The sequence below is a fragment of the Ostrea edulis genome, chromosome 2 (genome assembly GCF_947568905.1).
Source record: "Ostrea edulis chromosome 2, xbOstEdul1.1, whole genome shotgun sequence".
Classification (NCBI taxonomy): domain Eukaryota; kingdom Metazoa; phylum Mollusca; class Bivalvia; order Ostreida; family Ostreidae; genus Ostrea; species Ostrea edulis.
The window spans coordinates 105904747-105928703 of NC_079165.1; the positions used below are offsets into that span (position 1 = coordinate 105904747).

Sequence of the window (23957 nt, forward strand, 5' to 3'; positions counted from 1 at the left end):
TGTTCAAATCATGGCCCCCGGGGGTAGGATGGGGCCACAAGGGGGATCAAAGTTTTACATACAAATATATAGTTAAAATCTTCTCAAAATAACCACTGAGTCAGAAAGCTGATATTTACAAGAAAACTTTCTGACATAGTGCAGATTCAAGTTTGTTCAAATCATGGCCCCCAGGGGGTAGGATGGGGCCACAAGTGGGGGGGGGGGGGGGGGGGTCAAAGTTTTACATAACAAATATAGGGAAAATCTTTAAAAATCTTCTCAAGAACCATTGGGCCAAAGAAGTTGACATTTACATGAAAGCTTTCTGACGTAATGTAGATTCAAGTTTGCAAAAATCGTGGCCTCCAGGGGTAGTTGGTGCCATAATAGGGACTAAGGTTTTACATGCAAATATACATGGAAAGTCTTCAGATATGGGCCAAGGTGACTCAGGTGAGCGATGTGGCCCATGGGCCTCTCGTTAAATGAACCCACCCTATTTTTACTTTGTTGTGATTATCTCCCCTTTGAAGAGGGCATGGCCCTTCAATTGAACAAATATGAAAGCACTTTACCCAAGGATACTTTATGCCCAGCTTAGTTGAAATTGGCCCAGTGGTTCTGGAGAAGTTGAAAAGAGTGAAAATGGACGGACAACAGGTGAACAGAGAGGCTCACTTAAGTTTTCAGCTCAGGTAAGCTACAACAATAAGGATCTGGAAATATAATGACTATGGATTTTTAAAAACTTGTCTTTGGACCAGTAGCAATTAAGCTTTGTATCACAATCTCTGAATGATTTACTACTCTAGGAGACTTTCTCGTAATGGTAAGGGAATGGAATCTGCTTGCTAGTCTGTTACAAACTTTGTCCATTTGAAACAGAAATACCAGTATTTCATACAAAGGTTTCTTCTGATAAAAACGGGTGTCGTACAACACTTGTATTTGTGTTAGTGGGAAGTGCCCTTTATCCGATTCAATAGGTCAAAGTCTGTAATATTCAATAGGTCAAAGTCCGGAATTTTTAATTTTGTAGGGAGTGCCCTTTTTCTGATTTAATTGGTCAAAGTCCGGAATATCTTATTTTGTTGGGAGTGCCCTTTATCCGATTCAATAGATCAAAGTCCAGAATATTTCATTTTGTTGGGAAGTGCCCTTTATCCGATTCAATTGGTCAAAGTCCGGAATATTTCATTTTGTTGGGAGTGCCCTTTATCCGATTCAGTAGGTCAAGGTTCAGAATATTTCATTTTGTCATGAATAGATTTGATAGGTGGCTAATGTCAACTACATGTAGTATGCAACAACCTCGACCCTTGACAATTTATCTTGCAAGGAACTGTTTATGTTAATGCTCATTCTTGTTATATGCCATTAACATTCCAACTATGTACCATTTTGACAAAAAGCCTACAGGTCAAAATTCTCACCATGCACTTTCAGACATATGAACTTTGACAAGCTCTATATATTTCCCTTAATGTGGCTCCATTATTATGACTAGCTGAGGCAAAAAATCTGAAGAAACTGTTCACCAATATTGGGTGCCTACACATCATTTTCACAACTGATTTATTCGCAGTACTGGCAGCAATACCTTCAACTTGCATATTCATATATCGAAGCTGCTTCAGGCAAGTACTATGGTGTTAAATATCGTTAATAAACATATTATATTCCTTGCCTATGCATGGCCAATATCTATTCCAAGACGTAATGATGCATATATTCTAAGCATAATAATAATTAAAGAACATTTCCCTAAAGCAGGACAGTGCTTGGTATGTTTTTTTTCTGACAAGAAAATTACGTTTTTAAAGACAGAATAACGGGTGTCCTATTGTGCTTTCTTGGGTATCTCACAATTATTCAGTCTTAATGGAGAGTAGTGATCTAATTTATTTGCCAAATAAAGGTCCCTTACCATTGATGTATTTTGCCAAATTCTCTAAATAAATACGACATGCAATGTGTTGAAATTTCCTATTTTTATTTTTGAATCACAGCAGCTAAAGTTTACAAAAGCATCAACAGTATGCCTACAGTCTCACATTAAATTAAGCCAAAAAACAAAATCAGTACTGGGAACAGTGTCAACTAATTAACATTTAATATATCGATAATACAGATTATAATTCATAAATATTAATTGCAATTAGAGAGAGAGAAAAAAACCCACACATCTGTGTTCCATTCTGAACAGAAAACTTATGCAGAACTGATGTATCTTTTACACAATGGTGAATAAAACATGACTTCAAAACATGCCTGATGATCCAAGAATGACAAATGGTCTGCAATGTGGTGGTGACTGCATTTAAAATGATTGCTATCCTATATCATAGCTTTATGATGACTCAAATACATGTACTTTATACTGTTGAATCAAAAACTTCAAATCTTTTCCTGTACTCTGGCCCGGATTTACGTAAATTTTGACAACTCAAATAAAAGTAAACTCAAACCTAAGTTTGAGATTTTTTCAAGAAACCCAAGCCAGGACGGGACACCAAGCCACTGCAGGGGTTAAAGTTCACCCTGGCAGAAGCTGATACCACTAAAAGCAGGATGGACAGAGAAAATGCAGACAGAGTGCGGTGTCCAATTTTAATTTGAAACAACATTAAACATGCTAGGATTTAAACTGCCAACTGTCTGATTGCCAGTTTAACCTTTACAGATGAAACATACTCAATAGTTAATTGTATCTCTTAATCCGAGAGTATAAAAGAACATGAATTGCTAGTTAAAAGAAAAAGCCCAGTTCTAATGCCAAGACAGCACAGTATTATTTTGATAAATGAATGGAAGTTTAAAGAAAAAAATTTGTAGCATCATGAATTTGGAATTTGTTTTTATAGATACTGATAGTTAAGTGAAACTGTGAAAGGACAGCAAGTGTATTTAAGTTTCAATGGAACATACAATGCTGAAATACAAGTACACATACACAAAATACAACAGAGAGTCAAAGAAAAATACCAACTAAACACATTAAACAGAACAGAAAGTGGATTTAGACCTGCTAAAAGCAGACGGTAACACAAGAAAAACTTCTCTGAAGGGAGGACCACTACACAGAATGACAAAATCAAGGAACTCGATAGTGTGGAAATGCTTCAATGCACTGCTTCTGATTTATCATCAATATGGAATGAATCACAGTGCCCTGCTCTCTAAGAAAATTCAGTGTACATTGCATATTCTGTGGTCTACAATTTATAGTACAGACCAATGTATTTTACTTATGTTGTGCAATTAGAAAAAGTACTACTTTAATTTTTGTTTGGATGAATGTAAAAATAAACATAGAATGTTCTCTTACAAACAATGTGGAAGTTCAACTTGAATGTACATATAATACATGAGACAAATACACTGAATAAAACGAAACAAAAACAAAATTTCAATGTTTCACACATTTTTAAATACTTTCAAATCAACAAAATACAGCCTAAGTGTTTACTACAGTACATTAAAATTACTTCTTGAAAACAAAAAAATAGGAGAGGAGGACTAAATCATCTCTCGTGCAGGAAAAATGATGATTGCACCATCTCTCCCTGCCAATGGAATTTCTCAGACCAGCTGACAAAAATGCATCAAATCTGCTAATATTTCCATTAAAGATAAGTCATTTCATCCTAATTGTGCCCTTTGCTAGTATCCTTCATTGGAGAACGTAATATTTTCATATTTGTACTTCCTGCTCAGTATAGCTGCTGTGATGGCATGGTCAGCTTGACCAAATCCCTGTAATTAAAAAAAATAAATAATAAAATCCAATTCACTCAAGCTACATTCCTATATAAAACAAGTTTAGATAAGTCATTAAAGAATTTGATATTTTTAAAATTTCTGATTTTTTTTGTTTTACAGATCGAGATACACTTAATAATGCTTCGGAATTGGTTAATGATATATATTGAACATATATAGTTCCCCTTTTCTGACTAATCACATCTGATTGGCAATAAATCCTCAAGTCTGAAAATTTTCTTTGAATACATGTATATTTAATGTTGAGCTTCCTATATTTTTAAACAAAATTTTGACATTGAGGAGCCTATTTCCTTCAAATGCGATTTAAAACATGATTTACTAAATTAAGCCATAGGCATGTTTTTGTTCTGCAACTCTTGAAAAGGTATTTTCCAGTAAGGCAAAGTTATAAATAACAAACACACTTTAAAAAATAAACATCGTGTAAAATACCACTGTAAAAGGAGAAAACCTGGAATTGTTAATTGTGTCACATTATTTTAAATCTTTTCAATATCAACACTCTGTAAAATGCAAGCATACAGAAAGACTTAACATCTACAGAAACATCAGAGCATGATTCTAATTCTGAACAAGTTATACTAAAAATTATTTAAGATGCTTTTTTATAGTTTTATTGTAGTAAAAGAGATTATTCAAAGGTCATATGTTACCTACATGGGCTAGTGACCTTGGTAGTCTCTCCCACTTTCACTAAATATCAAAACCCCTTGCTTTCATTACACCACAGGGAGAATCCCCCCCCCGATTTTGGAGCGGATGGGGGGGGGGGGGGGGGGGGGGGGGGGTGATCAATAAGTTAAGTTGGAGAATGTAGAAAATATCATATGATTGAAGCTCCAATTGATGAATCGATTGTCTAACAAGCAGCAAGACCTACGAGTTTCCGACACATTGAAAGAAGTTTGGCTACATTCTGTATTTCAGGGGCCAGTTTTATGCATAGCTGTAAAGTATGGTTGAAACATGATGTGTTCTCCCACTCTGGGCTTAACATACCCGCCTTTTCCATATATCATGCATTATCGTGTACACAAACGTCAATTTTACTTAACAAAACCAAATCTTTTCAAATTTCTTTTATTTTACACACAATATCAATGGCAGTGTGACTCTGGCATTGAACATGTATGTGGGACACTGGCTTCTGTTTCCCGTTCTTGCATAATACGGTGTTCGGTAATCGTTAGGTAGCTTTCTGTAGCTCTAGATGTCCAAGTATATATGGTTATATCTGTATAATCAAATATTCGAATCTTAATTTCATATTTGAATATCAACTATTGAATGAATATTTGAATATTCGTTGACATTCCGAGTTAAGAGTCACAAGTGTTTCAGGTATGGCCTTAAAAAATGTAAGTTCTGTGTTGCGGCAGGTGTTGGTCCTCACTGCTATAACCCTCAGCATCAAGCATACTTCACATACATCTGGTGATGTCTCAATATGAGTGAACAAGAGTACCATAAATGGTAGTGATGAAACGACTGTCACCGACAATCGATTGTCGATTGTTTTTGGCTCTTCGATTCCGATTATATTTTTCATAATCAATTGTCGCCTGTACACTAATTAAAAATCTAATCCGAGATTTATCTGACTGTTAATCCCACTTTTGTATGGAGATATGTGCGGGGGAGAGTCCGAGAGGACTCCACATTGAAAAGTGGGAATTCAGTGACACCAGCTAGTGTGTAAGTTGCACATATCCATAAAACTATATAGAAATAACCCCCAAAATAATAAATATTTATTAATTACATGTAAATACCGATTATATCGATCATTGATAGATACAGTTCTTCCGATTATGAATTTTTTTTTTGACTTTTCAACACTAATAAATGGTACATAATACACCCCTGAGAAGGGTAGATGTTTCTTTTGTGACATTGATGAGCAAACATGACAAAAATTCCAGGAGTTGTAGAACTTTACTGTTGGCAGTATCAGCCATCATCAAGCTGTGACATCATGACTTTGTTTTGTAACACATGAATAAAGGAGGGTCAGCAATATATTACCTCGTCTTTTAAATTTGCATATCTATTCAAGGTAGCTTATTCGATACATGGGTTAACCTATAAATCTGTTGATCATAGGTTTGAATCTTGCAGAATTCAAATTTTTTTAATGTAACAATAAAATGTACTTTTGCAGGAGTTTATGCAAAATCTATTACATCAGCTCAATGTTATAAGAATGTGATGCTTTCCTTCTTGTACCTGCTTAAACCTCCCACAACAAGACATCTGTATGTTGAGAAACAAAACCTTGCAATATGCACATCTCAAGTTGTTTATAAAGGTCCTAGCTTTTAAACCGTGAGAGGAATTAAAAGGACAAACCATGCATTCAATTTATAATATTTCCTCAAAACTGACTTAGATCAACAATGTGTAATATCCTTAAAAATTGAAGAAAATCAAAATCTTTGCCATATGCACATCTTCAATACCCATACAAACACTCTGTAAAATAAGACGGTCCCCTCTTGAAAACTGTGGGAGGGGTTAGCCGGACAAATTATGTACCCCCCATATAACATTCATTTTTCAATTGGGCAAGAGAAGTTGAAATAAATCAAAATTGCAACATGATCTACAGTGTCCCACAAAGAAGCTACATAGCAAGTTTTACCTTGATATGTGACAGAGACATTGTGGTGTATAGATCTAATTTTGTATCTTTTTGTTGTGCTAATAGCTACAGGTACATGGATATGGATGTTTCCATTTTAGTGCTTTTAAAAAATCATTTGAAATGTTACCATTATCATGTTAATTGATCAATGATATGAAGACGTCTCCATATGAGTGAAATATTCTCGAGAGGGACGTTAAACAATATTCAATCAATCAATATAATGTGATGATTTTACAATGCACATCAATGAACTAAGTGTATAGGTTGCTTATTTAATTATCTGGATGCTTCATCTCTCCGGATGATTTTGCTTGGAATGAAAGTGTCTGGATTAATGTGCCTCCACTGTACTAGTCATTGGGACTGTAAATTCGTGTCCACAAAATTCACAAAAACTGAACCCCCATAAAATGATTGCACTGTATATTAGTAGGGTAACCTGCCTGAGAATAGCCATAAATCTGTAGTTTTTTCTTGACTGGGTCATGTTCTATTCTGCCTCCCCCGACGCACTCGCAGTCCAGTCCCTTACCCTCGATATCTGGACAGACGTCGTCGTAGACATCAGCTGAAATGAAAAAATTATGTGTATCAACCAAGAAACATACAACTTTCTAAAGAAACAAATAAAATGGAACATCTTTGAAGCATTTGTAAAAGTGCAGTATATAGAAATAAAACAAATCAAAGGATCAATGTCGAATGTTGCAACCTTTAATCAACTACAGAAAAAACTTGCACAATGAACTATAACTTAAACTGAAGTCAATTCATAGTTTTCAGCTTATAAATAGTAGGACAGCTGTATCACTATGCACATATTACATTTCTTAAGAGCCAATTTGTTCATTTGTCTTAAAACTAAAATGTGTTTTACAACACACCATGGACAGTTGAAAAATATTAGAACAGGAAAATATTAAAAATGTGTATTCTAATGTATTCAAAAGAATTTTTGGAGGTAGGGCAATAAAAATGCTGTGCACTTGATAATTTCCCGACTTTATCACAAGTCTGGTGTCAGTAGATACAGCTAATTGAATACAGACAATAAACATTTGATTCTGATGGAATCCCAAGATTAATTTTTGATATTTTTTTCCTGCTTGCAGACCCGGTAGGACTAGATGCTCAGCAGGGGCAGATAACAATAGAAGGCATCTCCTGACCTACAGCACTGCATAAATCATCAAGGAATGTGATAGTAGTGCACAGATACACCAAAAAATTAAACAGCTCCACCAAAACACGGCCAGTCTCCTACTGCATCTTACACATTTCCTCCAAATTTAATTAATTTCCAGCATCCTTCAACAATATTTGGCACAAAAAAAACCCGTGATGCAGTGGTTGATTACTCTCCCTTATCTTGTCCAAATGCTTTCAGTGTATCAAAAAAGACTGAATGAATTTGATTCACTGATGATAGACTGATTTGCAATAACCTAGCCGCAAAGAAAAATCATTTTGAATGTGTTTTAGGGGGTTATAGAATTTATCCCTCAGTTAATGAAGTTCCTAGCAAAGGCTATAAAACTCCAATAAATTTGTCCTAGAAAGTGGTGCTTGTTCAACAACATAACAATTTCAGAATCCAAATTAGTTTCCAACACTGCGATCATTTCAGATCATTTCGACATCTATTCCATACAACATCCCTTTAATGGAGTAACTTTTTTTTTTTTTCAAAGCTTAGAACCTTGTCCCAAGTATGATTTCAACAGCACTGCATGGATTATCTATTAGATTTTGTTTTCATTACTGAACCTGTACTTGATGGACTCTTACTAAATTAAAACAAAGGGTCTTTAAGGGCTACAATGCTCATCAATAGGCCATCTGCTTTTTACCAAAACATATAAAATTGAACTAATGGGCACGACTTGACCAAACTTGAATCCTAAATCTATCTGAAGAAGTGTATAGTTTCCTTGTTCTCGAGAAGATTCAAGGGTTTTTTATCTTCTGCATTATGATGTAAAATCTTGTTTTCTTTATACTGCAAACCTTTTTTCTGGGGTTTATGCTGTTAAGAAGCTTATATCTACACTGGCATTTACAATATTGTTTTGACAGAGCACTGCTTCTTTCACCGGAATCTATGGACCCATTATAGTCTATAAACTCACCTGTTACCACGCCTAAACCTAACGAAAGTATTGCAAGCATATCAATATGACTACGTTCTTGTCCATGAATTTCCCTTACACATTCTACAAACTTGAATCAGTATTACAGTAGGACAGTACATGCACTTGTTTGGTAGAAGTCAAATAGACAAATGTTTTAGAGACAACAATCAATCCTAGTAATCAAACGATCACTTGGATTACAGCTTAGGTGAGCTAGAATATTGAAAACAACAATTTCTTATTAAGCAACTAAAAACAAATGATGCAGTGAGGCTAGCTCACTCAAGTCATTTCATTCTCACAGATGTATAGGAACTACCCTCTCACTGTCATCCTACAAATAAGCCAATGACTGGTCAGATAACAATGCTTTTGGCCAGTTTAAATTAAGAATGTCAGTCCATCCCTATGGTCTCAATCCCATGGCCATACCCCATGGAATTTCAAAATTTTGTTTATGGGCTTATGGTGTATGATGATCGATATTATGCAATAATTAATTATGCTGATTGTATGACATCTAGAGGTAAAAAAGATATTTTAAAAAAATATATCATGCATTTCAATGTTTGCTAATTTCCACCTCTAAAGGTCCTCAATCCTATACCTAGAGGATTGCAGTTTGTTTACTGAATGCCTAGGTGGTTTAAAGAAGACCTTAAAATATAAACATTTTCTGAGGTTTTGGTCCAGATAAAGTAGCGACATTAAATATCCAAAAGATTGTCTCCCTAGGCCAAGAGTTGCTTTTGTTTAAAACTTGAGTCAGTTATTTCTTTTTAAAAAGATGTTAAAAATGATAAAAGTTTATGCATACCAACAGCAGACAAATTAAGAGTTGTCAGAAGACAACAGATCTCACCATGTGGGTTAAAATTTATGCAGATAAGAAAAATGTCAGATTTAATGCAAGAGGCCTTCCAAAATGAGCTTATCAATGATGTTCATATGAATCAAAATGTAATCATACATTTTATCTGATGAAAAAAAGACTTAAAGGAGTTTTAATCATCCATGCAAATAGAATTTGCTACGATCACATTTAAGGGCTAGACCTACTGCAAAAGCTTAAATCTGTTTAATCATCTGGAACATATAGGTCAGATACAGCATCTAATGTGATCATCTATGCAAAATTTAAACATAAAGTTAATTATTGAGGATGTAAGCACCTGCTGCAAAACCTGGTCACTCATCTGGAAAATAAAGGTCATGTACAGCATCCGACACATGATTGGCTGTGATCAATCATACTAGTTTGTACTACACTGAAGTTGCAGTATGGACCTTCTACTATGCTCACCTGATCCAACTGGTTCATACAGAGATCTTTCTAGAACACCATTAGCTTTTCAACCATAACCAAGTTATTTGACCACTTTTTACACTCGTATGTTTTCTGGTGCATGTAGTTTTTCACAAATTGAAATTATCATATTGCTGAGGAAAAGAGTCTATAAGATTTCCATAGCGATATTAGATTTTATAAGATTTCCATAGCGATATTAGATTTTATAAGATTTCCATAGCGATAATATTAGATTCTATAAGATTTCCATAGCGATATTAGATTTTATAAGATTTCCATAGCGATAATATTAGATTCTATAAGATTTCCATAGCAATATTAGATTCTATAAGATTTCCATAGTGATATTAGATTTTATAAGATTTCCATTGCGATAATATTAGATTCTATAAGATTTCCATAGCGATATTAGATTCTATAAGATTTCCATAGCAATATTAGATTTTATAACATTTCCATAGCGATATTTGATTTTATAACATTTCCATAGCGATATTAGATTTTATAACATTTCCATAACGATATTAGATTTTATAACATTTTCATAGCGATATTAGATTCTATAAGATCTCCATAGCGATATTAAATTCTATATGATTTCCATAGCAATCTTTAGCCCAGGGCTTCACAATGCAGTGTAAAAAATATTATTTATATATTCATCACATGGACATACTTAGGTATTTTATAGGAATGTAAATCTGTAGAGGTCTAATGTTGACCCTGACTCTGGCACCTGGGTCATGGAATCTACACTACATGAGGATGATTGCATACTAACTCAACTGGACAAATTGTACCTTTTTGGTTATCAATAAGATTTTTAGAGATGCATATCCTTATGTAAAGCTTTGAAGATCTATCATAAGTGACCCCATCCTTGCTAAGGGGGTCATGATTTAGACCAACTGCATACTAAAATGACAAATTGTGTTCTCAGACTTGTCAATGTGCTTCTTAATAAGATTTTAAAGAATTTTCATACATTGATATTCCTTTGAAAAACTTCAAAACCCTATTGTAATCCTAAGTGTTGTGATCAAACTTGAATTGACATTACATATTAAGGATGCTTACACTCTTTTTGACAAATGGTATCCATGCTTTTCTTAAGAATATTTTTAAAGAATTTTCCTTTATAACTTTAAAACCTATTGCTGCCCTGCCCCTAGGGTTATGGTGTGGACAAATTTTACTCTATACTACAAGAGGACACTTACAATTGTACTATAGTTGTTATCAAGAAGAGTTTATAAGATTTTTTCTGGATATATTCCTATATGATTGAAAATTTAAACCCCTACTGTAACTGACCCTAAAGGCAATGGTGTTAACAAACTTTAGTCTACACTGCATGAGGATGCGTGCTACACTGCATGAGGATGCGTGCATAGCAATTTGACAAATGGTATATAGTGTAAAGTCATAGAATATTAATCTTCTCAAGAACTACACTGAGGGTCCTACTTTGCAAAACAATAAACATGCATCTTTGTGATGAATTGTATAGATTTATCTTTGTTACACCATGTCCGCTGGGGCCAGGGTCACTAAGTGCAGCAATAGGGGAATGAAGTTTTGAATGTGAAAATAATGGAAATTTGAAAAAGAAAAAAAAATGAATGAAAAGATTTTTCTCTAGTACCACAAAGGTAGAGCTTATCAAATTATACATGCAAATATCATGACACCTTGGTGAATATCTGGGCCAAGACATGGAATTGAAGTTTTACATTGGAATATACATGAACAGTTAGACTCTTTGAAAATCTTCTTAGGAACTACATGTACAATGACACAATTATTCTAATTGAAATGGAAGCATTCTGATGTGATGCTGATTCAAGTTAGATCCCTGAGATTCAAAGTGGGGGCAGAATTGAGATTTTATGATTGATATAGGATAAAGCAGTCCAGGTAAGCGTTATTTTTTGAGAACCACAGGGGTAAAGATTCAAGGTGGGGGCATAATTGGGATTTTATGATTGATATAGGATAAAGCAGTCCAGGTAAGCGTTATTTTTTGAGAACCACAGGGGTAAAGATTCAAGGTGGGGGCATAATTGGGGTTTTATGATTGATATAGGATAAAGCAGTCCAGGTAAGCGTTATTTTTTGAGAACCACAGGGGTAAAGATTCAAGGTGGGGGCATAATTGGGGTTTTATGATTGATATAGGATAAAGTAGTCCAGGTAAGCGTTATTTTTTGAGAACCACAGGGGTAAAGATTCAAGGTGGGGGCATAATTGGGGTTTTATGATTGATATAGGATAAAGCAGTCCAGGTAAGCGTTATTTTTTGAGAACCACAAGGGTAAAGATTCAAGGTGGGGGCATAATTGGGATTTTATGACTGATATAGGATGAAACAGTCCAGGTAAGTGTTATTTTTTGAGAACCACAAGGTTAAAACTTGCTTAAAGCAGGTATCCTCACATGGTTTAGATTCAAGTTTGTTGTTTTCTGAGGCCTAAAAATAGAATTCTGCATTTCTGGTAACCTAGCTGACCGACCCTATTTTTTTAATGGGTCAGCGGAGAAATTTTTTTTTCCAGAATTTTGGGGTTTTCGATATTGAATCTAAGGAACAGTAATCACTTTCTGATGTGGAGGCTAAAAACTATAGAAAACAAATGGCATGGCCTTCGCCAGCTCAATATTAAGCTGAGATTCCTCTGACCCTTAATTAATACCACTATTATAATGGGACATGTGTAGGGGAGATTCAGAGTGGACTACATATTGAATAGTGGGAAGCTGGTGTTGCTGGTTTGTCTACTTTTTACAACTTTACTTCGGGAGTCTACTTTCCAATACGTGATAATTCAGTACTCGAAAAAAGGTGTCATAGGTAGGCAAAGCAGTGATATCAACTGGTGTCGCTGAATTTCCATTTTTCAATATGGAATCCGCTCGGACTCTTCCATGTCAAAAAGTAAAAGTGAGATAGGAGTCAGAGGAATCTCCAGTTAGCTAGATATTTGCTTACAATTAAAACTGCAAAATGTAATTTAAGCACATAGAGGATAAAAATGTGCTTATATGCTTCGGGCACCGTCAAAGTTTGACAGATGTCTTTGAAGAAGAACGGGAACTGTTCGCGAGATAAATTTTTTAAAAGGAAGTTCAGATATATTTTTCAAAATAACAATAATAATAATAAAAAAATTACAGACCTTAATTTTGAAGATGTTATCGAAAACACATGTATTTTTTTTAAGGCTTTATAACTTTCTTTCACTTGAGACAGTGAGACTGCAGCTTGATCTATATGGCCAAATAACTTTGACTCAGAGCTATGACACATTGTCTAGTCATAAACCTTTGTGACAAATACAAGCTTGTAATGGTTTTCAATTGAAAGTTATGGCCCACTGCATGCAAAAAGAGGGAAGACAGAATAGAAAATGACAGACAGATGGATGGACAGACGAATCATATATATTCATATTACCCAGTCTCAGTTTGAGTCTCATGATAACAATGCACTCAGATGTCTTCTGCATGTTCAGGAGTAAAGAAAAAGTTTGTTGAAAATTGCGTCATTTTTAACTTTGGCACCCCCACAGGATCTCATGGATTCAGTAATTATGAAATTCACTATTTCTCATTTTTTTTTACCACCAAGATGCTACACTGCAATTTTGGTAACAAATGATCAAGTACTTTCTGAGAAGTTAAAAGGCGACTGAAAGAGGGGAAATATTTTCATGTTGACTATTCTAATCATGCAAAGGTTCAGAATAAATAACAATATAATTCCAGGAATATTGTATAGATATCATCCAGAGACAATTTGTCTCCTTCTGTGAGCTAGTGATTTCTGAACTTTTGAACTCCCAAGTAATAGGGGTCATACATTTGTGATAGAAACCCTCACATGAAACTTCATATGCTAATTAAATCTCAACATTATCAAAGCTATAATTTATGAATTATTCCTCTTGCTAAATGTGACCAAATGACCTTGACCCTTTGACAACAAAAACAATAGGAGTTATCTTTATGTCAAAGACACACTAAAGCTCACAGATTCCTGAGATATCATTTGGAAACCAGTTTCTGTAACATGTGACCTTGACTTTTTGACCTAAAAAATGGGACAGGGGTCATACTTTAGTCATCGAAACTCTTCATGTGAAGTTTCATTTTCTGAGTTCTCATAGTATCTTTAAAGACTTCATCTGGATGGAAATCAAGGTGTTACAGACAGATGGACGGAAAGTCAGACCCTGAAGTGTATATTCCTCACTTTCCCTGAAGCTGGGAACATGCTAAATTTCATAATTAGAATATATTATACTAAATCCTATACAGTTCAACAGTAATCCCTTTCAATACAAAAACTCCCTACCGGAGCCCACCAGGTGCACCTGCCTGTCATTCTTGTGGTAAGAAGCTCCTTATAATCTGTTAGATATCTCAACATATTTAAGTGGCATTTCATTGATAAATCCTGTACTGATGCTAAAGTTTGACTTTTCTCTCATTCCAAAGCCTCATCAATTACCACCAGTCAATCCAATCTTGCTCAGAGTTAAAGAAAATTGTTCTGAAGTTCAAGCACATGTGTGAAAAAATTCACAATTTGTAGAAAAAACATGTTGAGCCATGTGTATATAGCTTTCATTTCATGTTCAAAAGTTCTGTAAATCAAAGGTTGTTTACAGGGCAAGTTCTTGTCTGAATTACTCTCTAGTCACTCTGCCTCTCAGCAAAACACATGTAGATCAATCCTGTATTACAGTTACCAAATCACACAGTCTCACACACATACATGTGTTTTGTTTTCTCACACACATACATGTGTTTTGTTTTCTCACACCCTGACATACATCTATCTAACTTTCATACACATCATAACCTTTTCAATGCATCTTTTCACCACCATCCCCCTTGTTTTTGATTGTTTGTTATCCAGGATGCAATATTGCCTTTAGAACCGTCAATTGTCAAAAGCGAGGGGATTTTGATTGTCTGATCTTAGGAGGAAGTGAATCAGAAGCCACATATTGTTAGTACAAGGCATGCCTCCTCAGCAGACAGATGCCTATTAATTACTCCAGACCCGAGACTGAAAACTAAGGAACGTCAGTCTCTTTCTCTGCCAAATACTTGGCATCCGAAGCCAAAGTAACAAGTTGGATGAAAATGAAGGTCCCCATCCTGCCTGAATTTAGCATGGAGAGGAACTATCATTGTTTTGGCATTAGTACTCATGGGATGGGTCTAACCAACTTCACCTTTTGAACACACATCATTCTTCAAAAGAGCACAGGTTTTTATTTTAAGAGCCAAACCAACTGAGTATCTATCATCTGTGGTTCTCATATTAATGAAATGGCCTAAAAGTTGTACATGGACTATTGAAAAATTATGTCATTCTGATTCATACTAAGGTGAGACAAAACTGAACTCCACTGAGTCTTTGACTCTTCATCTTATGACATACTTTTTATTCAATGACACTTCACTATGAAGCAATCTTTTGTTGAAGCAAAGTGATGCCTGCCACATTATTTTACAAATATTTGGTCAATCTCAATGCATTGTTTACTTAAGTTTCTTTTAATGAATGAACATTGTTACAACCAATAGACTTGCCACACTCTGAAATTAACCCCCCCCCCCCCAAAAAAAATGGCAGAAATATTTATTGTGCTTCAGTTCAAAAGTAATGAACATCTTACGGGTGATTGAAGTCTGAGTGTGTTACATGATCTTTACAAAAATATTTTCTCAATATAGAAAACCTTCAGGGCTTGATGATAATACTTAAAAGAGGAAAGTGTGTAAAATACAAAATCTACTTCATTATAGATAACAGATGGCTAAAGATCATTATGGGAATATGGAGTATGTAACAGATATATTATATGATAATGTATATGTGTAATTATTGCCTGCCACCTTAATGAAGAGAATCTTTTGCCAATAAATATATACAGAGGAATGTGGTATTCTTACAAATATTACAAAGTATACACAATACAGTTCAACAGTTTGAGGCCGGATCGATGTGTGTAATGTTTTGTCTCAGAATCACGAGATGACCTCTTGGCACTTGTGTCTAGAAATGAGGTATCTCTCCAAACCAATACACACTGAATATGTACTAAAGCTTACAATGTATTTGTTCTCTTATAGTCTCTGATCATAAGATTTGTTTGTTATCAAGTACATTGATATTTTAATCGTAGTGTTTTGAGAAAATGCATAAAAATCCAAAATGTATACAGCACAAATTTTGTCTATGATATGATCCAATTAATCTGAAAGAAAAATATCAAAAGCACTAGAAATGCACTTGCGGAGTTGAAGTTGTAATTCAGACAGATGCAACAAATTCTGCAACAGCTGTCAGATATCGATTTATCCAGGAACCACAAAATTTCACAAATTTCAGTCTAATTTTTATTAACAGTGGAACGACCTTCCCCTCATCACATGGAACCAAATACAATCTAGTTTGATTTCCTTGCAATCGTTTACCATTTTCCTCCAAATTCAGTCAACTTTAGTAATAAATGACCATTATTTTATGGATGAACGACTCTAATCACCCTAAAATTATTTGTACAACTTATTCTGAAGGCAATTTACGTCATGGATAATGTTAAAATTTATAAAATTGACCAAAATTAGTGAGAATCACTTGCTACAACTCTTAACTGGCTCAAAGCTTAGTAGCCAAATTGTTCACACTTCATATGAACTTGTGGCTCAATCACCAACAAGCCTTCCTACCATTCCATTCACGAAGTTACCTCTGTATAAGTCTGCACACTGTTATCGCAGGACAGAACTCTGTACATCTACCTATACAAATTCTGCCTGTGCAGCAATGCCATTGAAGATGCACTGTACAGAGTACCTCAGTGAAGACAAGACTTATCCGAATAGACACACAACCAACTGTTACAAGCCAAACACATGTAATGACAGACATCATACAATTCTATTTATCTTGCGCCCGATCCACCTAGGAACTCACAAGAGGCAATAGAGGTTTATTATTTAGTATCTCAGTATTTCTTATAAAGACAATTGCTTGAAAAAAGGAAGACTTGAAATGCTATTCAAATGGTATCATATATATGAAGTAAACAATTAAACCCCGTAGAAGTTTAAAATGAATCTTGTATAACTTCCATTCTCAGCTTATACTCAGAGTTTATCTAATCAGATTCAAATAAAAAATGCAAATGATTTTAAAATACTACAAATTCAAAACTGTAATATTGATAATTACTCCCAGAACTTTCATTTAACCAGCTAATAAACAGTACGCTCCATTAGTTTATACTGGGAAACCCCCATTTGATCCCCCCAACTTTCTCTTCCAGGACATGCAGGAAGCAATTAATCTCGATCTTCAGTATTATCATTTCTTTTTTATCAAATATTGTGCATCATGAAATCTTACAATTTATATATATAAAACACTGCCACATATATTTTTAGAACAATATTACACAAGATAAATAGATGTGTGTAAATGATGGTTAACCACATACATGCATGTACCTGATAAAGGAGAATTCAGGACCCCAGAAACAACCAGAGTACAAGGCTAATAATGCTGGGTATTTTCACATGCTGTTATGCAACAATGCCATATCCCTACATGACCTAACATTATAACTAAAGCAAGGTGTAGTCTGTGAATCACCTACTGCAAATGCCTTCGTTGTTTATGGGAGTTTCTTCAGGAGTGAGAAGAAATGTCAAACCGAACTTATCTTCCCCATCCCTACCCATTTTTTTCATTCGTAATCACCGCTATGTTGGGAACTTATCTTCCCCATCCCTACCCATTTTTTTCATTCGTAATCACCGCTATGTTGGGAACTTATCTTCCCCATCCCTACCCATTTTTTTCATTCGTAATCACTGCTATGTTAGGGAACTTATCTTCCCCATCCCTACCCATTTTTTTTCTTCATAATCACCGCTATGTTGAATATCTCCACAATCATGAAAAGATTGGAAATAACATTATTCAAGACAGTCAGCAAGGCTTAACCTATAATGATCAAACTGGTAATTGTTTTGCATGATTTACTAGATATATATATTACCAATGAAATAGAAAAATGCAATGATTACAAACTTATTTCTTCTCATAAAGCTTTTAAGCTGTCTAGTTTTGTCATGAAACATATTTATACGACAATTTATTAACTTTTCTATTACATTTTCTCTTCATTTTATGATGAAAATGTCCCATGTTTCACCACAAACTGTGTCGAATTTGTAGTTTTTCTCAATTTAGGTCTGGTTGATGTCAATAAATACTCAATATGTTTATAACTGAATTCTCGTTTTCTTTCTTTCTCTCTTTGAGGACTTCAGGTTGGCTAAAATGTATTCTATAGACATGAAAAAAAATTCTATAAATGTTGTGGTAGCCCGGTGGTTTATAAACTGGGAGGTCCAAAGTTTGATACCCCACCTCTTAGTCATCCCCTGACATTTAAAGACTTATATTCAACGTTTCTGACATTTTCTCTAAAATTATGCTTTCATTTCCTTAATATGAAGAATTCTTGTATGATTTCCGAAATGGCATATTGCAGTAAAATTTCCATATATTGTCAAACTGGGTAGCTCAGTGGTTAGTTCACCTAACAAGTAAGGCAAGGGTCCTGGGTTCAATACCGGACCGTTCCAAAGACTTTTCTCTATCTTTTTGCTATATTCATACAACTTACTGTAATACATAAGCTTTTTACTTGCAACAACCTGGAATTATCAAAGTTTGCTAACTCTAAAATACACATGGTATTAAATATATCCCAAAGATTAGTCTAGAGTGCAAATGAATTGTGAGTGAAATGTCACGAAAAATTATCTGTTATTGAGAAATGTTGCATATGTCCTTAATATAGGTGCAAGTCCCTCAGTGACTGTTCCTTTATGAAGTGCCCAGCATTAAAACTGAAAGTAGCAGGTCTTTTAGATGAGACCATTATAAGAACCTGACACCCTGTGTGATAGTAAATGTTGGCATGATAAAGAATATTCACTGCAGTGTCAGTATGGTTTTGAGAACATTTGCAGCCCTTCACCTATTGCTGGTGACATACGTACAAGTGAAAGACTCAGTATGGTTTTGAGAACATTTGCAGCCCTTCACCTATTGCTGGTGACATACGTACAAGTGAAAGACTCAGTATGGTTTTGAGAACATTTGCAGCCCTTCATCTATTGCTGGTGACATACATACAAGTGAAAGACATAAAACAACACGGACATGCCTGGAACACTACTGCCGGCTCGTGCATATTAAAACTTAGACGAATACCTCATATATCTTATCATGAAGGTATAATTTGATATCATGTTGATTGATTGTTATTCAATAATGTCTCGGCAAGACCAGTTTACACATGCAGATAGTGTACTCATCAGCTATGGTTGAAGTGATGCCAGTTTAGACCCACACTGTGCGACGCAATGTACTCAATATGCCACGAGTTTACACCCACACTGTGCGACGTAATGTACTCAATATGCCACGAGTTTACACCCACACTGTGCGACGTAATGTACTCAATATGCCACGAGTTTAGACCCACACTGTGCGACGTAATGTACTCAATATGCCACGAGTTTAGACCCACACTGTGCGACGCAATGTACTCAATATGCCACGAGTTTAGACCCACACAGTGTGATGCAATGTACTCAATATGCCACGAGTTTAGACACACACTGTGCGACGCAATGTACTCAATATGCCACGAGTTTAGACCCACACTGCGACGCAATGTACTCAATATGCCACGAGTTTAGACCCACACTGTGTGATGCAATGGACTCATGCCACGTTTAGACCCACACTGTGACACAATATACTCAGTCCCAGACAGGGCGGGTTCCTTATAATGCCCCCATTTACAGACGTGGGACTTTCGATTTGATGATCTCATTAAAAAGACCCATAACTTTCACTTCCAATGCTGGATATTTAGTGAAGAAACAGTTGTTTAAAACTTATCTTATTAAGTTAATGACTTTGGTCTGTCACCAGTGGCAGATTTAGAGGGGGGCGCAGCTGGCGCCCCCCCCCCCCCATAACTTTTCAAATTTAAGGTAAATCACGGTATCTTGTTAAGGAAAATGTACTACACGATAAAAGAAGCAATAATTTCTTCCACTCCCGGAGAAATAAACGACAATATCTTTTGATTCCTTGAATTACTTTATTGGGAGAACTTAATTTTTTTCAACAACAAAAAAACCTTAAAATTTGGGTAATTTTATTAATTTCACCTTATCAAAATGATAGAAAATTGTACAAATGACGAAATAACAGAAATATTTCAAGCCCCATAAAATCTGTAAAATCCAGGAGCTAACCTGCAACTCACTACTTACGACCTCAGTACTCTACATAGTGGGTATACAAAGTACAGATCTGACCATTGGAGTAAACGTGCAACTAGACAAATCATATGCAAGAAAAAATGGATTTTTTAAAAAGGTCAAATCAACCACGAGATCTACTCAGTTAAAGAAATGAAATGGACAAGCCACATCACTTTTGGATAAGACAGGTCCGAGTTTCATTTCTTCAAATCCCATGGGGATCTAGGTTAGAATAGATGATTAGATCCTCAGTATTCCTTGCTTGTCGTACGAGGTGACTAAATAGGGCGGCCCTTCAGATGAGACCACATAATTCGAGGCAATGTGTCACAGCAGGCGTGGCACAATCAAGATCCCTCCCTGCTAAAAGACTGTAACGGCCGAGCATAGACCTAAATTTTGCAGCCCTTCATTGGCTATGGTGACATCTCCATTAATTTTTTTTTGTTGGGGGGGGGGGGGTGTCTTTTACAAGTCAACCAGGGCATGTGTATCATGCATCAAGGATCAGCTAGGTTTCAGAAATCCATATTTCTCAGCATGAAACTGAAGTTTTCACTCTCAGTTACTCTACACAAGAAACTATTGGATACTTCTCACATAGCACATTCATTGTCTTCATAAATGCAATGCTAGCCTATACATCAAAGATGCAATACATATGACAAAAATAATCAAAATGTATAATTTATGAATCAAAATCTGCGATCTATTCTGATAATTCCCGCCGACTTTCAGGTTTTGAAGGGAGATGCTAGTTCAATACATAATTTTCAATACAAGCAGCCGAGAGGTATATGTTGTTAGAGACCATTACTAGTATTAGGACTGTACATGTATTAATTGTATAGCCATAGGCCTAGTGGATCCCCCCCCCCCCCCCCCAAACATGAATGAATGACTCTAGCGTATAATGATATGCCATGTGAGGGAACCTTCAAGCAACATTATCTAGTACATTTCCGACAGACTCAGCAGTAGCTTAGGTTAGAACAAAATTCTAGAATATTGTGCAGGGTTCCCCCATTACCTCTGAGGCAATCTCTACATTGTGCACGCCATGTTCAATTATCGCGGTGTACATCTAACGGTAACAAGCACAGCATCACTTACCGTGATAATCGCATCTGGCGTACCCTCTTACAATGTGCTTAAACACCCGATCTCCAGAAGGATCATGCACCTTAATCAACACATATTTGAATTTTCCATTTTTGTCTATATCGACATCAGGAACAGTCATTAGTTTGGCATTCTTGTATGCTTCGGGAGAAGCTATCGCCGTTGCAGGCACAGACATTTGGACGGACAGGTGAAAAAATGTCTAACACAGTGATAAAGACGTTTTGTACAAAGAATCACTCTGTTATAAATGGTCCTGTTTGTTATGCTGAAAACGATATAGAACGGTGAACGTTCTCTCGGCGATCCCTCAAGAGCTCCACAAGTTACTGAACTCACTTTCAGCAGCCTGTCGTTGTAGTGTGAGCCACGCGTAATACAGGTGTTTTCCCTACCGCGCTTTGCAGTTTGATTGGTTGAATATATGGAAAAGGGAATTCCGAAAAGCGTTTACTACGGAAGCCAAGAAGCGACTTAAGTCTATTGAGCATTTTCTCTCTGTATATAAGTCATTTGATTGCTAGACGCGCAAACTTTAAGGAGGTATAAAGAAAATTTTGATGGATAACAAGTATAAGACAATACATTATGATAAAACAAAGCTATTTATTAATTAATCTCACAGAAAAATTAAATAAAGACTTGAAAATTGCCAGAATATTGCTTAATTTACTGAGTTAACCAAATAGGTTGCAGTATTCAAAAGGAATATTTTAAAACTGATGCTTGCTTGTTTATATAGATTATGCATTTGTGACATCATTCTTTCTGTTAGGCCTATGCACAGTACAGATCTCTTGTGTATTATACATGTATGTCACACTGAGCCCTAATCTCGCCTGAGATTCGGCTCGGCTGGATATTTGGACTGACGCCTTCTCTAAATCTCGGATCAGTCCATAATTCATGTCTGGAAATTCGGCTGGTTAATTTTAGCAATTAACGTAACTCCATACCCCCATTTTTATCTGATAAAAGTATAGAAAGTGTATTTATTTCCCTTCACTAGAGTTAAAACTAATGAATTATCCAATAAAATGTATAGGTCATCACACTTTTTAAGATGCGAGACATACATAAACAGAATCATGTATCAACCTCAGAAATTTAAGATTGTCCTTGAACAGCAAATATCAAAATTTCACAAAAACTGGTTATATACCGATATAACAGTATTCATGACAATTTCAGGAAACTGGTTTTTTGGGGGTTGGGGGGTTGGGTTGTAAATATATAAAATGTCTGTGAAAAATAAAGGATATCTATTGTATAATGGATGTGATCAAGAAATCAATAAAACAGTTATGACCCTTGTATTAAGTATTTTAGAACATAGCATTGATTATTCATATATAACTTAGACTTTTGAAATAGTGTATTTTTAACAAGATTTTGTTTACAATAACTATCTGAAAGAACTCCAAGAAAATCCATGTTCCTATTATGGATAAATCTAGATAAATAATTGATTTTGCAAAATCTAATGACATGAGATTGATCACTGTTCGTTATCTTCACCTTGCATCATAGGAGGGTGAAATTACATAGGCCTAGTTCGATCATTAACTATAGTAATTAGAGTTAAACAAAAGTGTTATGTTTGCTTTATTCAAGCATACAAAACATAAAACATGGCTTCTCGCCAATATACATACTAAGGAAAACGTGAGAGAGTATCTGTATTTTGATGGTTCCCATTAGCTCGATATTTAATATCAAACTGGTAAGATGACAGTTGAATTGCCCATCGCTGCAATCGCGAAGCAGTTAGAACTGGAATGCCTTTCTTAGGTCCAAATATGCTAGTTAAGGTTTTGTGGTCTGTGATAAGCCTGAACATCCGCCCATACAAGTATGAATTATATTTCGCCACTCCAAAGATTATTGCTAAGGCCTCCTTTTCTATTTGTGAATAGTTTTTCTCAGCTGGGGTTAATATTCGCAAAGCATATGCAATAGGTTTTTCATTCACACCATCGGTATGTAAGATCACAGTACCTAATCCATATCCGGAGGCATCCACGGCTAACACCAGTGGTTTGTGAGGGTCATAGTGAGCCATTACCTGTGAGGAAACCAGTAAATCTTTGACCTTGACACAGTCCTCAGATCACTCTTGAGTCCAGCTCCATGGAACATCTTTAGCCAACAGAGGTGTAAGTGGTCCACTAAGTGTTGACATGTTTGGGATACATTTTCAATAATAGTTCAGTTCACAATTCCCAACCATATCTGTAGTTCCTTCTTAGACTTTGGATCCTCCATGTTCTGAATTGCCTCAAGTTTCTTCGGTGAAGGTTTAATTCCCTCCTTGCTTACCACAAAAGCAAAGTACTCCACTTGATCCTGCATGAACTGACACTTGGGACCTCTGCAACTGCACACCACAACTATCTAATCGTTTAAGTGTACTTTCCAAGATATGTTTGTATTCATTGTCATTTGCACCAGTTACTAAGATATCATCAAGTATGTATCCAACTTTGTCGAGACCTTGGAGAATCGTATCCATGGTGCGCTGGAAAATAGCAGGAGCTGACGCAATGGCTAAAGGTAAACGAGTATATTGGTACAGTCCTTGATGTGTGTTTATCGTCACATACTT

At 35.5% G+C, this 23957-nt stretch overlaps 1 protein-coding gene across 1 annotated transcript; it reads right to left on the minus strand.

The window, feature by feature from the left end:
* Positions 1 to 1958: 1958 nt before the first annotated feature.
* LOC125680249 (14 kDa phosphohistidine phosphatase-like) lies at positions 1959 to 21778 on the minus strand. Its single transcript, XM_048919684.2, has 3 exons — positions 21344 to 21778; positions 6859 to 6983; positions 1959 to 3738 (listed from the first exon to the last, which is right to left on the minus strand). Exons 1-3 carry the CDS (start codon positions 21528 to 21530, stop codon positions 3646 to 3648), a joined length of 405 nt encoding a protein of 134 aa, XP_048775641.1. The 5' UTR covers positions 21531 to 21778; the 3' UTR covers positions 1959 to 3645.
* Between the last annotated feature and the right edge of the window lie 2179 nt (positions 21779 to 23957).